This window comes from Eubalaena glacialis, chromosome 9 (genome assembly GCF_028564815.1).
Source record: "Eubalaena glacialis isolate mEubGla1 chromosome 9, mEubGla1.1.hap2.+ XY, whole genome shotgun sequence".
NCBI classification, from domain to species: Eukaryota; Metazoa; Chordata; class Mammalia; order Artiodactyla; family Balaenidae; genus Eubalaena; species Eubalaena glacialis.
Genome location: NC_083724.1, coordinates 12,624,375 through 12,638,900, shown reverse-complemented (window position 1 = coordinate 12,638,900; position 14,526 = coordinate 12,624,375). Strand labels below are relative to the sequence as shown.

At 51.9% G+C, this 14,526-nt stretch overlaps 1 protein-coding gene across 4 annotated transcripts in view; it reads right to left on the bottom strand.

Annotated features, from left to right (window-relative positions):
• DENND1A (DENN domain containing 1A) overlaps positions 1-14,526 on the bottom strand; it is a 542,621-nt gene that overhangs the window by 4,103 nt on the left and 523,992 nt on the right. The window contains exon 22 of one of the 4 annotated variants that reach the window (XM_061199955.1): positions 2,473-2,601. The exons of the other annotated variants lie outside the window; for them this stretch is intronic. Within the exon in view, the coding sequence (XP_061055938.1) occupies positions 2,473-2,601 (129 nt within the window). The remainder of the gene's footprint in view (positions 1-2,472; positions 2,602-14,526) is intronic. 4 annotated transcript variants of the gene reach the window in all.

Sequence of the window (14,526 nt, the reverse complement as noted above, 5' to 3'; positions counted from 1 at the left end):
GCTAGTGGGCTCACACGCCATTCACACAAGGCGTGAGGAACAGGACACGTCTGGAGAGGGAACAGGCAGGAAGACTCAATCCTGAGCCCACTGTCTGCACTCCCACCCCTGCAGCACGTCCTGGGAACAGCTCGTGGGAACTGAGCTGGGAGAACTCTCCCCAGGGAGCTGCCCAGTGCACCCCAGGATCCTCAGTGGGGAACCATCTGGGCCTCAGCCTGTGCAGACCTCGGTTCCAGCCCTGGTGCCATCTTTTCCTGTGGGACCTTGGGCAAGTCACTTAACCTCTCTGAGCCTCAGCCGCTCCCCCATTCCAGAGTGCACTCCCTTGCAGCTGGTGGTGGAGACTACATGAGCAAATACAGTGCCTGGTGCCCAGCAGGCAAGCTGAGGCTGTTAACAGCATTCATGCACCAAAACCTTGCAGCCGACCCAGGTGCAGGTGACACAGGGTGCCTCTTGCTATCCTTTCTCACAAGCCTGAGCCCCGGGGTACCTGGAGAATGGTGCCCAGACCTCTAGTGGAGCCCGGGCCAGAGCAGCATCCCACCTCCTCCAAACATGAGGCTCTGGCTCCTGGGTCAGGCAGAAACTGCCCATGGCTCTGGTGAAGTGGGGGAAGGGTGCCACCTGCTGGTCCTGGAGGCCCACTTGCACGAACCTGGGCTGGGAACAGTCGGCAGAGGGAAGGGGCTCAACTAATAGCCCTGACTCTTGGCAAGGACTGCATCAGACTGTACTAACTCCCTGAAGCCACACAGGCAGCCCATGAAGTAGGACTCACAACCCCCACTTTATAGATGAGGAAACTGAAGCTCAGAGAGGCTAAGTAACGGAACGTGTGTCACACAGCACCTGGCAAGAGGTGGAAATGGAAGACAAGTATGAGAGACTTCTAAAGTCCCTCACTTGTTCTGACTAAGCCATCTGACCAAGCTCCTTTAACCAAGTTTGAACACAGTGAAGGAGATAAAGAAAAGCCAGTGTGCTTCGTAGTTAAGGAAGTAGAGTTTTTTAGAAGGAACCCATTTTGTTTTGAGTTAAGATGGCCACTTCCCATTTAAACACACACAAAAGCCTATGCTTTTCATAGATCATGGCTCAGGAAGTGAGGATTATTTTAAATAATTAAGGCATCAATTAATTTAAAAAGAACGTGACCTGCTGGACTCCGTGGTGGGAGAGTCCTTGGACATCACCTGTGTGGGTGCCTTTACCTGCAAGGTGATTTTAAGTTGATACATGGATGAACATTTCTTATTCCAATGATGCTATCTTTACTTTAATTAATAATAGAAATAACATATATTAAGCCTATGATATCATGAATATTATTGCTTAGGACAAGGCTTTTCTTCTAGTGTTAAACAAGAAGATTCACTGTACAGACCAGGCGGCATGCCAAGCTTGGGCAACACTGGCTTAGGCCACTGCTCTAGGTGAGGACATCAGGAGGGGACTGACTTGCCCGTGGTCACAGGTGAGCTGGTGGCAGAAAGGGCCAGAACCCTCCTCCCCTGGGGGGGCAGTGGCAGGAGCAGAGCTGTTGGGTTTATCAGGTGCCCCGAGGAACTCACAGGCCCAGCCTCGGGGGAGGGACCGGGAGCAGGGAGATGGTGAAGGGGGCTGGGAGGGGGAAGGTGGGGGAAGAGTCCTTCTTCTGTAATCTGGCTGTAACGGTTTACGCCTCGAAGGGTTGCTGTGGGTGTTCAGCAATGGGCAGTTCCCTTCTCCTAGAGGCTTCCATTAAAAACACCATGCAAACAAATACACACAAAACCAAAGCTGTCCCTTTGCTCAATCCCAGCTCTGAAAAGCCTGTGTGTGGAGAGGGAAGAATTGGCAAAGAAAGGGCAGCCACCAAAGCCCAATTCCAGGGGTGGCTGGATCGTGGTGAACCTTCTTTTTCTCTTTCTTTCTTTATTGCAATTTGTAATTAGAAGAAGGCTTAGGCTATAAATAATAATGATAAAAATTATCTTAAAGTCAGGCAGGTCAGTAAAACCTTTGGATATGCCAGCATTAATATATACATTCCTCATTGGTAACGTTGTTTGAAAACTTAAAATCTGACGCTCCATCTCCATGGCTTTCCAAGATGTGCTGAGATAAAGGAAGACTCGGGCGGCAACAACCAGGCCAACTGTAGCTGAAACCGCAGCCACCAATTCCATTTACACAGTCAAGTGCATATTCCCCAAAGGAATGAGACCCATGCTCCTGTCTCACACCTCCAGAGCCCAGCCACTCTTGTCACCTCACCCCATGGCCACAGCCCCCATGGGGCTGGCAGAATGACGCCCTGAGAGGAGGCACACAGAGGGGGCGTCCATCCTGCAAGCTGGCACCGGAAGGCAGCAGCCCCAGACCCCCTCCCCACACACAAGCGCAAGCTGGCCACCCCCAGCCCTCCAAGTGGCCCCGGAGAGTCACCAAGCCGAGCTCAGGGAAATGGAAGAAGGAAGGAGAGACCATTCAAAGGGAGTGGAGAAGAAAAAGCTTTCAGTGAAGCCAGAGCTCGGGCCCTCTTCCCGCTGGCATTCATCGTCAGAGGAGTCTTCGGAGAGGAAGACAGCATAGTGTCGCAAGGGCTTTACGAGGCTGGGGCGGAGGAAGACAAGAGAGAAAACAGTTAGGAGGCACCTCAGGACTCCACATGGCGGAGTGGGAAGGAGGCCTAAGGCTCAGCACCTGACCCTGGCCTCCCTCTGCCGGCCGGGGAGGAGGCTGCCTGGAGAAGGCCCGAGATGGGCCCCACAGTGAGGAAGCTGGTCCCAAACAGAAAAGAAACTGTGGGTTTGCCACCTGTGTCAAGAGCCTTAAATGCATCTCTGGCCTCGTGATTCCACTTCCATTTAGATAACCCCAATGTAGCAACAAATTATGCACAAAGATGTTCATTACTGCTATGTTTATAAAACATGACACAACCTAAATTTCCGCAGTAGGAATCTGGTGAGGTGAATTATGGTATGGTTGGCTGAAGAGTATCCTCCCATTAACTATAATGTTTATAAAGAAAAATCTAAAAATCAGGATGCAGAATTGCAGTTATACTGCATTCTCTCTCATCTGCTTATGGAAAAATGCACAGAAAAAAGACTGGAAAGGTATGTGTCTAAATGTCAACAAAAGCTAGGGGGCCCATGTCCCCTGCATCGGAGAAGCCACTGCAGTGAGGAGCCCACGCACCACAACGAAGAGTAGCCCCCGCTCGCCGCAACTAGGGAAAGTCCACGCGCAGCAACGAAGACCCAAAGCAGCCCCCAAAAATAAATAAATAAAAAATTTAAAAAGCTAGTGGATTATGGATGATTTTTTCCCCTCTGCCAAATTTTATTTTTGTGTCTTCTACGTTTTCTCCAATGTGCATATCTACTTCAATAATCAGGAAAAAATAAAAAATAAAAAAACTAAAGAAGAAAGTGAGCCATGTGGAAGAGCACTCGCGAGAAGGCCCTTTTCTGATTAGCGGCCGCTCTCTGGAGTCTCCCTCAGATGCCTCTTCAGAGTCTTTTTCATCTGTGATGTGGAAATTAAATATTCATTGTTATAAAAAATACATCTCCCTTGTCAGCCACCTGTGAGCTCTACCTCTATAAACACAAACACATACACAGCCCAGAGAAACTCCACGCCGGCTTTTATGAATTATACACTGACCAGGGCCTGCGAGAGGCGTGTGCTCGGGAGAGGGGAGCTGGACCCCGCAGCCCTTGGTTCAAATCCCGGCCCCACGGCTGCTGCTCCGGGACGCGGCTGGGGAGCGGGCAGCCCACGCCTCTGCCCTGTATAGCGGGCTGGACGTGCACCGAGGATCCCAGGGGCAATGATGAACTTTGGGGAGGTGGGTGGCGTAGGAGACACAGGGGTACCTGATGGGGAGCTATCTCCTCTCCCCTCCACCTCCAGCCAGAGCAGTCTCCTTTCTTTGCCTTATATGACACAATTCCTTTCCGGTTTCATTTCAGGAAGAGGAAACATGTCCAAAAAAGTGCATGGGAACCAGGGCTGGAGGGTAAGTGAGGGACAGCAGCTATCCCTGGGGGGACTGGGAGAGTGGATTGTGACCGGCTGCTGCTATGATCCACCATCACCAGTCATAAGCCAGTTGTTACCCAAATATATGCTGCCCTTTTAAAAGTGGAACCAAAGCTGGCGCCCAGGGCTGTGAGTTCCCCAGCACTGTCACACCTGAACCCTTCATTTCCTCGCATTGTCCCTGGAAGTTAGCCAGGCAAAGACTTTTGTCCTCTTACTGAAGGGGAGGTTGAGGCTCAGAGAGGGGAAGCCACTTGCCCGGGGTTGCACAGGGAGGTCACAGCGCTCCCGTCCTCTCCCAGGCTGCCTTGCTGGGTGTCAGGGACAAGACGCATCTCAGTCTGTCCTGGACTGGTGGCCGCATGGCCCAGGAGGCTCATTCTCCTCTGAACTCAGCAGACAGGGGGGAAGACCTGACCTGCAGAAATGTGCCCTGGCCAGCACAGGGGCTAGGCTGCCCAGTTCCTGCCTCGTCCACCGGGACATAAAACAAGGCCCAGCAGAAGGGCCACTTTCCACATGGCCACTGGATCACAGCCCTGACCTCATCACTCTCCCGCTTCACACCTGCAAACCTGCTGCTCTGAGCTGCGATTTCATGCGGTGGGTAAAATGTCAGCAATACTAATGTTTAGGTGTGTCTGGAATGACTGTTTAAAAGTTTAAAAGTTCGGGGGACCCGCTCTCACTTGCCAGCACTGGACTGTTCTCCCGAGCAGGGGGGCAGGCACCCTGCCTCAGGCTGCATTCTGGGGAGCTCATGGAACACACTGGGTGGGCGGGGTGAGGGCCGCCAAGTCCAAGCTCCAAGCAGGGCAGACACCGTGCTTTGTGCCTGGCCCCGCCCACCTCTGCGCGCCTTCCCTGCCACCTCCTGCCACCTGCCCTTGCCTTTGCCTGGTGCACTGATTGCCCTTGGCCTGCAAGACTCAGCTCAAACCGCACTCCTACAAAGCTTTCCTGGAGCTCCCAGCAGAGTCTTCTCCCTAGATAGAGCTGGCTTCTCCTTGGGCTGTGTGGTTTAGCGCTTCGTTAATACAGTTGAACCTCTTGCAATTCTATTTCTGAGTGGAGGTCCTCAAGGGCAGGGGCCCTGGCACGTTCTTCTTTCTCTCCCCACCCATGGCACAGCGTTAGTGCAGAGGGAAGTTTGCTGAGGGAATGAGCGGAAGCCAGCGTACTGGAGAAACAAGGCCCCGCACACACCCGCTTCACCCCTCTTCTGGATCCCCGTCAGGCGCATGCCCCTTTTTTCAGCTCGTGGCTGCAGTATAAGAGGGTCCCCTCTCTGGTGTGGAAAAAAGGGAACACTCCTACACTGTTGGTGGGAATGTAAATTGGTGCAGCCATTATGGAGAATGTTATGGAGGTTCCTTAAAAAACTAGAGTTGTCACGTGATCCTGCAATCCCACTCCTGGGCATATATCCAGAGAAAACGCTAATGTGAAAGGACACATGCACCCCAATGTTCATAGCAGCACTATTCACAATAGCCCAAGACATGGAAGCAACCTAGATGTCCATCGATAAATGAATGGATAAAGAAGATGTGGTACATATATACAATGGAATACTACTCAGCCATAAGAAGGAATGAAATAATGCCATTTGCAGCAACATGGATGGACCTAGAGATTATCGTACTAAGGGAAGTAAATCAGACAGAGAAAGACAAATATCACATGATATCACTTATATGTGGAACCTAAAATATGATAAAAATGAACTTATTTACAAAACAGAAACAGACTCACAGACATAGAAAAACTTATGGTTACCAAAGGGGAAGGGGGGGGGATAAATCAGGAGTTTGGGAATCAGCAGATACAAACTACTATATATAAAATAGATAAACAACAAGGTCTTACTGTATAGCACAGGGAACTATATTTAATATCTTGTAATAAACCATAATGGAAAAGAATATGAAAAAGAATATAGACCTGTAGAACGGGACCACGTTTGGGGGTGAGCGTGTTAGGTATATTGGGGCAGGTGGGAGTCTCAGAAAAATGCTTAAAATAATATCCACAAGTAGGCACTGTGCCACGGGCTTTACATAGGTTATTTCTACCACTCCCCCCAGCAGGAAGCAGGAAGGCGTCGCTGTACAGATTTTGCAGAGGATGAGACTGTCATTAGTCCATCCATCCATCTGTCCGTCCGTTCATCCACGCACCCAACCGAGAGGCACCTCCCGAGTGCTTGTAGCGAGCAGACCCAGTCCCAGCTGAGCACTCCACGCTGAAGGGGAGAGGCGCGAGCAAGCCACCAGCCAGGAAGTGATGAGCAGGGATTCCAGTCCGGGGCCCTCTCTTTCCTGTCCCCTGGGCTGGTGGTAGATGTGTATGAGGGGGACCCACACCTCTGCTTGGGTCAAACTGAATGAGGCTCTGGGTGGCCCTCAAATCCATCTTGAATGCCTTTCCAACACCCATCCAAGCACAGCCCCCTCCTCTGGCTTTGACAAGTAAGCAGAGAGCACAGCTTGGCACGTTAGCTGAATGCCAGGAATGTCTGGATTCACACAAGAGCAAAGAGCCTTTGTGCTGGACTGGACCTTGGCTTCATCAGCTCAGGCTGCTGCACCTCCCATCACTGTCAAAATCCAGTGCCTCCCACACGCGAGATCACGGAGGGCGCATGGGGGTGAGGTGGGGGGAGACAGGGAGCCTCACTTTACAGCTCACCATTTTCCTCTCCAGCCAGCTCTTCTGGCCAGGCCAGGCTGGTCGGGCAGTCTTGACGTCAACAAGAGGTCCAGGGTGTCTCCTGGACACACCATCTGTCTCTCAAGAGTGATGGAACACCCAGATGAGAACTCTGCCATGTGGTTTGATCAGTTTCTTCAGGTCCAGGCTTTGGGCCACATGGATAAGGATGATGACACTAGCAGTATTTACAAGTGTTGGGCTAAATGCTGTCCGTACAGTTTCTGATTAATTACTCATCTCATCCTCATTTGGCAGATAAAGCAGCCAAGGCTCAGAGAGGGGAGGTCACTTGCCCAGTGTCACACAGAAGTTAAGGGTAGAGCATGGAATCCAGATATGCCTAACTCTGAACCACTCTGTGATCCTGCCTCTTCAGTTCTGTGGACCTGAAACGGTGAAATAAGGGGTAGGGTGTTTCCCCTTCTGCTTTTGATAAAAGGTGAGATTTCAAAATAAACTTATTTAAATTCAGCTGCTCATGTTCTCCCATGAAACATACAGTTAGATATTTGTCAGAGATAAAGGACGAACCGTCGAATATGTCCAGGTTTAAATTTTTTATTAGCTTAAGGCAGAATATGAAAAAAAAAGCGCGTACCTCTTCCCTCATTAACCCAATTCAGCTACTACCCTGCAGTCTGCCACCCACCACTTGCCTGGATTTTATTATACACAAAGAGCTGTCTGTGAAAAGGCAGGTCGTGGCGAACTTGGCTACCCAGCAAGGACTGCCGGAGTCTTGGCGAGAAAGAAAGGCCCGCTGTCCATCACGTTCAGACCCCATCACCTCCCACGGCTGCTCCCGCCTCTGCCCACCTCATCTCGGCACGGAGTTCCCATGCAGATGACTCCCCGAACCCTTTCTAATGCTTGGTTTAACGTGTCGCTGGCTAGCGCGTGCATGTGACAGTGGTGACAGGCGCGGCTGTTCCTTTTTAAATACCATGTCAGAGACACGGCGTCAGGAAGCGGGGACGTGCTCTGTGGCTCTCTGCCGTGCCGGGATCGTACAGGCTTATTTTTTAATGAGGAAGATCTGCATCTCGAGAGTTTTTTTCATGTGTCACATCGCGTGGACAAATCAGCAGCACGTCACGCTGGCCCAAAATGAAATGCTGACAAATGTAGATATTTCAAATTTAATTGACATTTAAATGTACTTGAGATAAAGAAGGGGAAAAAGTCAGCAAGGACTTGGTCTCCAGAGGTAACGAGGGGAGCTGGTGATCATTTTTTAAAGGATCATTTCACTCCTGCACAAAGGATCTTTACTTTTAAATGTCTTGGCCGCTCTGGCATCCCTGATTACAAGGCTCCTGTGGGGCTGACAGGCAGGGACAGGCCCCTGGACGAGGCCCGTCTGTCCAGCCTTCCACCAATCCCCACGTGCCAGCCAGATGACCTCAGGAAAGTCATTGTGCCTCCCTGAACCTCAGTTTCTTAGCTGCAAAATGGGGATTCTATAGCCCTCCTGTTAGTCTTACCACAAAAGTTGAATGAAAATATTCGTAAAGGGCTTCGCACAGTGCCCAGTGCATGTTCAGTTACTACCCAGATGCCACACTCACCTGCCAACAAATAAATTCTGGGCCTCTTCACCCTGAGCAGAGTCTCCCCTAGGTGTTAAAGGACAAATAGGGTGGTCCCTGCTTTCAAAGACCTTCCTGGTCAAAGTCACCGGTGCCCAGCTGGGCATGTCACAGCACATCAGAATGATCTGAGAGCACCCACCGCCTAGAGATGCCGCCATGCCTCACCTCCAGCACCATTACACAGGGCCGACACTCTAGAGCACACCTTAGCACGTGCATGGGTTAAAAACAGAGAAAAAGCCTCTGAAGCAAGTCAGAGGGGTCTCTGGGGGAAACAAGCTTGGTGCAGGACCCACGGGGGACGCTCCGGAACTTGCACTGGAGCTATTCCCTGTGTGGCCTGGGGCCAGGCTGGGATTGTTCCCAGGGAGGAAGGACTGATGACAGATATGGGAACCTGTTGGACATGGGATCTTTGTACTCAGCAGTATGTGAATATCTACTTAAGAACAGTAATGAGAGACTCACTGCTGTAATGAGTCGTGATCACCAATGAGAAGGTGTCTTCCTGTCACACGGACTGGTCCAGAGGGGACGGATGAGTGTGAGGCCAGGTCCTGCCCACCCTTTAGGGACTTGCTCTGCCAGAATGCAGTGGTGGGCGTGCCTGGCTCAGGGGCTGCTGGACAAGCCTCCATTTGGGAGGTGACATGAGGCTTTTAATCTGAGTCCAGTAGAGGCCGCACAATGGCCTGGAGGTGTCTCTGTGGAGGAGGGGGCACAGGGGCTTGAGGCTGGGGTGGGGTTTCAAGAGAAGAGGCAGGCAGGGTTGGCAGGGACCAGCTGGAGGAGGGCCTCCCCCCAGCGTGAGGGCTGAAGGCCATGTGCGAGGTCAGGGGGTGATGGGGGGCTCAGCTGCCCTGATCTCCGTCTCTTGGATTGGTGGTGCCCTTTGCCTTTGCAACCTTCGTTCATCCATCCATTTATTTATCAACCCGTCTCTGTCTGTCTATCTTCCTTCCTTCCTTCCTTCCTTCCACAGAGATCACTAGTGTCGACTTCCCCTGTCCACACCCACGCCCAGCAGGCTGAGAAGCCTTTCCCAGGAGCTGGGTGGACACTCACGTAGGCGCAGAGGTCTGCCTTCACTTTCCCACCCTTCATGCTCTTTGCTGGAGGGAAGACGGGGAAGGGGACATGTTGGGGGCACTTTCCCTACCTGGAAGAGCAATTGTGTAGATTGTGAGGAACAACTGCCCCTCGCCCCGAGGACAGTCTCTGCCTGCTGAGAGCCCGAGTCTTTTCTAGGGACCGTGGCAGCAGTTGGTGGGGGGCGGCTGGTGAGAAAGCAGTGGACATGGATGTGGGACCCAGAAGACCCTGGTATATGTGCTGGACCCAGGGCAGGTCACGGCACCTGTCAGAGCCTTGGTTCCCCCGTGGCTGAAGGGCTAACAGTGCCTTCACTATGAAGACTTTTGGGGAGCAGGGGTGGTTCACCAAGATGACATATATCGAAGTACCGGGCCTGAAACAGGCACTTGGGAAATAGTGACGTGAAATCTGGAATGGGGAGGGTGCTTGTTGGGGTGGCGAAGGCTTTCGGAGGAGACTGAGCTCAGTGACACCTTGAGGATGGGGCACCTCTTCTGAGGGCTTCCTAAAGGCTTGGCTTTTCAGCTGGAACTAACTCGCCCTACTGTGACAGCTCCTGGGAGAGTCCCTCCTTCCAAGCAGCAGGCAGAAGTGGTGGAGACAAGGGGGTCCTGTGTTTTCCTGGGCCCTGCACATCCCCGGAGGCTCTGCGGCAGCTCCTGCTTTTCCAGTCTGAGCTCAGGCTCCATGCCTGGCCTCTGGCTTGGCTTTGTCTCCGGGGCCCAAAACCCACCGTTGGAGAGGGGAGGGGGCCCGAGTCAGGTCAGGAGCCTCTCACCTTGCTAACTGGGTCTGCGCCCTTCTGCTTGGTGTCCTGGCGGCTTGCCGGGGGGTAGTGCCCAGACAGCTGCCCCTCCCCCTGGGGCTCAGGGCCCAGCTGGCATCTTGGAGATTTGCTCCCGGGGCTGATCAGTTTCTGGCTCTTAGAGCGCCAGGCTGGGCAGGTGCTGGTAGCTTCAGATTCACATCCTGATCACACTTGGCTCATAGTAGGTGCTCTTTACATACTTGCGGTTGTTAACTGATACCCTCCCCCATCTCCAGGATGCTGGGCTGTAAGCTGCCCTCAGTGATTCCTTTGTTCACTCATTCTGTAAATATCCCTGAGCAGAGCTGGGCCAGGCTCTGGTCGGGGAGTTGAAGAGTCAAAGCTGAAGGTCACACAACCCTGCCCTGCTCATAGGCTACCGGGGTGTGCAAGCGTGTGTGGGTGCGTGCGGGTGACGTACAATGTGGCAGGTCACGGCTACACCAGAATTCCCAGGCATGGTGACCTTGGGAGGAGGGAGCGTGCAGCTCGTGGGGGAGGTGTTGGGGGGAGTGTCAGATTGGTGAGGCCGCAGCAGTCACTGCTGCTGAGGATGCTAGTGTGGCTCCTGTGGGCAGTTTCCCAAATTGTGTTCTTTGAGATGTTAACAGGCATTGCGTTAAAAAAAAAAAAGGAAGGCAAAGAGACTTGCCCACGGTCTCAGACTGGCAGCTGGTGGGCCAGGATGCTGCCCGGGTCTGCGGACGCCCAGCCAGGCCTGTGCACCAGGACCCCACCCTCGGGCAGCTCTGGGTCTGTGCAGGAGGGAGAGGGGTCCGGCTGTGACCCTCAGCCAGGGGGCTGTGCTGAGCCCAGGTCTCGAGGAGGCCGGGGCTGGGGGAAGTGGGGGTGGAACAGCATGTCATCTCCTGCCAGCGCATGTGTGCAACCAGCATGAAGAGATACAATTGCAAAGTGTTCTGAGACCTGGTCTCTGGGCAGAGCTCCCACTAAACGCTTCTGGCAGCTTCTTCTGATCTTATTTTAATCTTCTGGGGCTTTGGGTGCTGGGGTCACGCAGTGCAATTCAGACGAGCAGATTCTCCAATTCCTGAGAAGTCTGGGCTGGTCGTTTGGTGCACACACAGCCTGCCCAGGCAGCGCAACCTGCAGAAGTTCTCCTTGGCCAGAAGGATTTCTAACGCCAGCCACACGTTCCTCTGGGTCTCCCAGACCCAGATTCCCAGGGAGTCCACAGTTCTGATGGGAGTGTGAAGTGGTACAACTCTTTCAGAAAGTTATTTAGTAACACGGAGCAGAAATCTGCCTGTAAGACTGGTTAAGGGTTGGGCTTTGGCGTTAGAGACGTTTGAAGCTCAGCTCTGCCACTAACTAGTTGTGTGACCAAGGGCAGTGACCACCTCTCAGAGTGGCAGCTACTTCTATAAAATAGAGCTAATGACACCTATCCCCGCCCCCAGAGTTCTTGTGAGGATTTAATGAAACAACATACGTAAAGTGCTCAGTTAATGGTAGTTGTTCTTATAATGATATAAAACTAGAAAAAACTTGGAGAACAAGGACATTCACTTTGGCATTTTTCACATTTGTGAAAACCTGAAACAATCTACAAATCCCGTAAGAGGAGCGTGGTCAGGCAGACCACACACATACACACAGTGAGAGCTTCCGTGGTCACCACCAATGGGGCTTACAAGGACATGAGGCAAGTCTGTACTATGGGATATTGCAAGGAAGCTGGCAGCTCTGCAAAATATATCTAGAAAAAAGACTGGACAGGAATCTGCAGAAATGCTAGTACATAGGTGAGCTGAAGTAGTGGGATTCAGAATGAACTTGTCTCTTCTCCCTAACTTCCAGCCTGCCTATAAGGCTATTGGGTTATTTTTACAAACAAACAAAATTACTGGAAAACAGCAGGTTTTTGCATGGATCTGGCCAGGGAGGTGACAGAGCAGTGGCTTATGGGCCCCTGGTGGCTGAATCTGGACCATTCTCACTTAGTACAATGGAACTCCAAATAACCAGCCTGCAGCCAGTCAAGACACGGGCGACTGGAGGGTGTTCTGTGTGCCACCTTTAGCGGACAAGGTGCGCGTTGGAAGAGGTCGGGCTCTGCAGCTGCCTGGGACTGGGCACGCCTCAGGTCCACACTGAGCACGAGCCCCGTCACCATTAGGACTTGGAAGACAGCCCTACCCTTCTGGGTTATTGCGAAGATTAAAGAAGGTGGAGGCTGCTTGTGACTATCTCCCTCCCAACTCTCATAGCAGTGAAAGAGTGAAAAAGAGTGAAAGAGAGAGGCGCCTGGGGACCAGTAGGTCACCCCCCGCCTTTGGCCTCTGTCTGCTCGCTGTGTGTGGTCCTGAGGGGCGGGCAGTACTTAGCACAGCACTGCCTTTTAGGGCTTGCTGTCAGCTCTTTCAAAGTCTCACATTCGATGGGAAATTGCCCTATATCTAACAAGCCGAAGGGAAGATAAGCTGGGGCCTGGCAGCCATGCACGCTCCCGCTGAAATAACCAAAGCCCACCTTTAACAGGTGGGGAGCTGGGACCTCACCGTGCCCGCTGCAGCCACCATCATCCTCACCACTCAGAGTAGCTCACAGTCATAATTAGCTTCTTAACAAAAAGCCTGGATGCTGAAGAAGAAAGGGCCAGGCCCTCCCCACTTTCCAGTCCTGAGACCTTGGGCAAGTTATGGAAAGTCTCTCTCTGAGCCTCAGTTTCCCCATCTGTTAAATGGTAAAGCTACCACCTACCCTTCACGATCTTAAGCGATGTTCAGTAAATGTTACTTCTCTTTCCTTCCCCAGATAGGAACACTCAGGCACCAGGGAACACTGCCTCCTTGGCAGGAAGAGGACTGAACAGCTCTGGTTCCCAACCCCAGGCAAGCAGAGAGGAAGGTGGTGTGCGGGGCAAGTCATCTCAGGACACAAAGCTGTCTCTCTGGGCAAAGCCAGGAGAACAACGGACCCCCATGGACAGCAGAGTGCAATGGAGAGAATGAAATTGAGCAGCATTTGGAGTCCTGGCCATGCCGCTTTCTAACTGGATGACCCTGGAACACTGGTCAATACATTTTCAGAGCCAGCGTTCCTGTTCTGTGGAAGGGACGCCTAAGAGGACCTAGAACACATGAGGTGCTCCACTGTACTCACTGCCAACTGGCTTCTGACCCACAGCCTGAGCTGTCTGATTCCTCCTAACCCCAACTCTTACCCTAGGGGATCCTCGGGGCATACCATCAGCCCTGTTCTGAATAATAATGTAAGTAGCTAATACTTCTTGAAGAGAAGTAGTCACTGAATATTAATTAGCTAATGTTAACAGAAAAACAGAGGGAATGTTTTCCCCAGAAGTCTTTGTAAATTGTTCTTCCAATTGCTATCACATGGTTTTGAGGGGCTAGGACACCTACCTTCCACTGGGGAAGAAAATTTGATATGGGAAAAATTTTTTTTTGGGAAAATGCAAGTCAAAAGAAGTCGGCACTGGGATTCCCTTTGGGGCCTCCTTTAAAAGTCCTAAGAAGCTCACACCTAGTAGGTTTTTGAAGATATTTGCTGAATGAATGGATGCAAGAATGGACGTGAGCTAGAAAGCAAAAAACGGACCTAAGCGGATGGAGTGGCCTTAGAGCTGCTGGCGACGCTACTGGGCCTCGACGAACTCCAGATGCTGAGCTGCTGCAGGAGGCCGTGGAGACTGTCTGATTCTTAATCAGCTCCATTTTGCTGTCCACAAAGTTAATTACTTAATGTGCTTCTTTGGAAGTGAGAGTTGGGGCAAGAAGTCGGGAGGACTGAATCCTTCCCTCAACTTCAAAGATCCTGTGTCTCTTTCTGCCGCCCAAATCCTCTAAGTTTCCGACGCGCTTTGATATTCCCAGTGGAGACAGAGATCTGTGATTCAAGAAAATCCAGGCCAGATTAAAGGGCCAGGCACCGAGTCCGTGTGCCCAACACTGAACCACCAGCAACAAAGGCCCATTAGGATGTGGCTCCTGCCCGCCAGCTTGTCTTCTTGTGTCTCCCGACACAATGCTGACAGATCGGTGGGGCTGGTTCCTTCCTCCCCAAAACAATATTTTACGAGGAGTCGGTTTTATTAAAATATTTTCCGCTGGATGCTTCCTGTGTTTCAAGAAGTTGGTCTTGCCAGCTGCAGCTGATGACAGTTGAGAAAAACACATCCAAGTGCTGTTGTGACATGGCATTTGGAAGTGGAGGAGCACAACGGGGGGTGGGGTGGGGGGAGAAGGCAGCATGGGAAGAGACGCAGGAAAACACCCGCGTTGCACCAGAAAT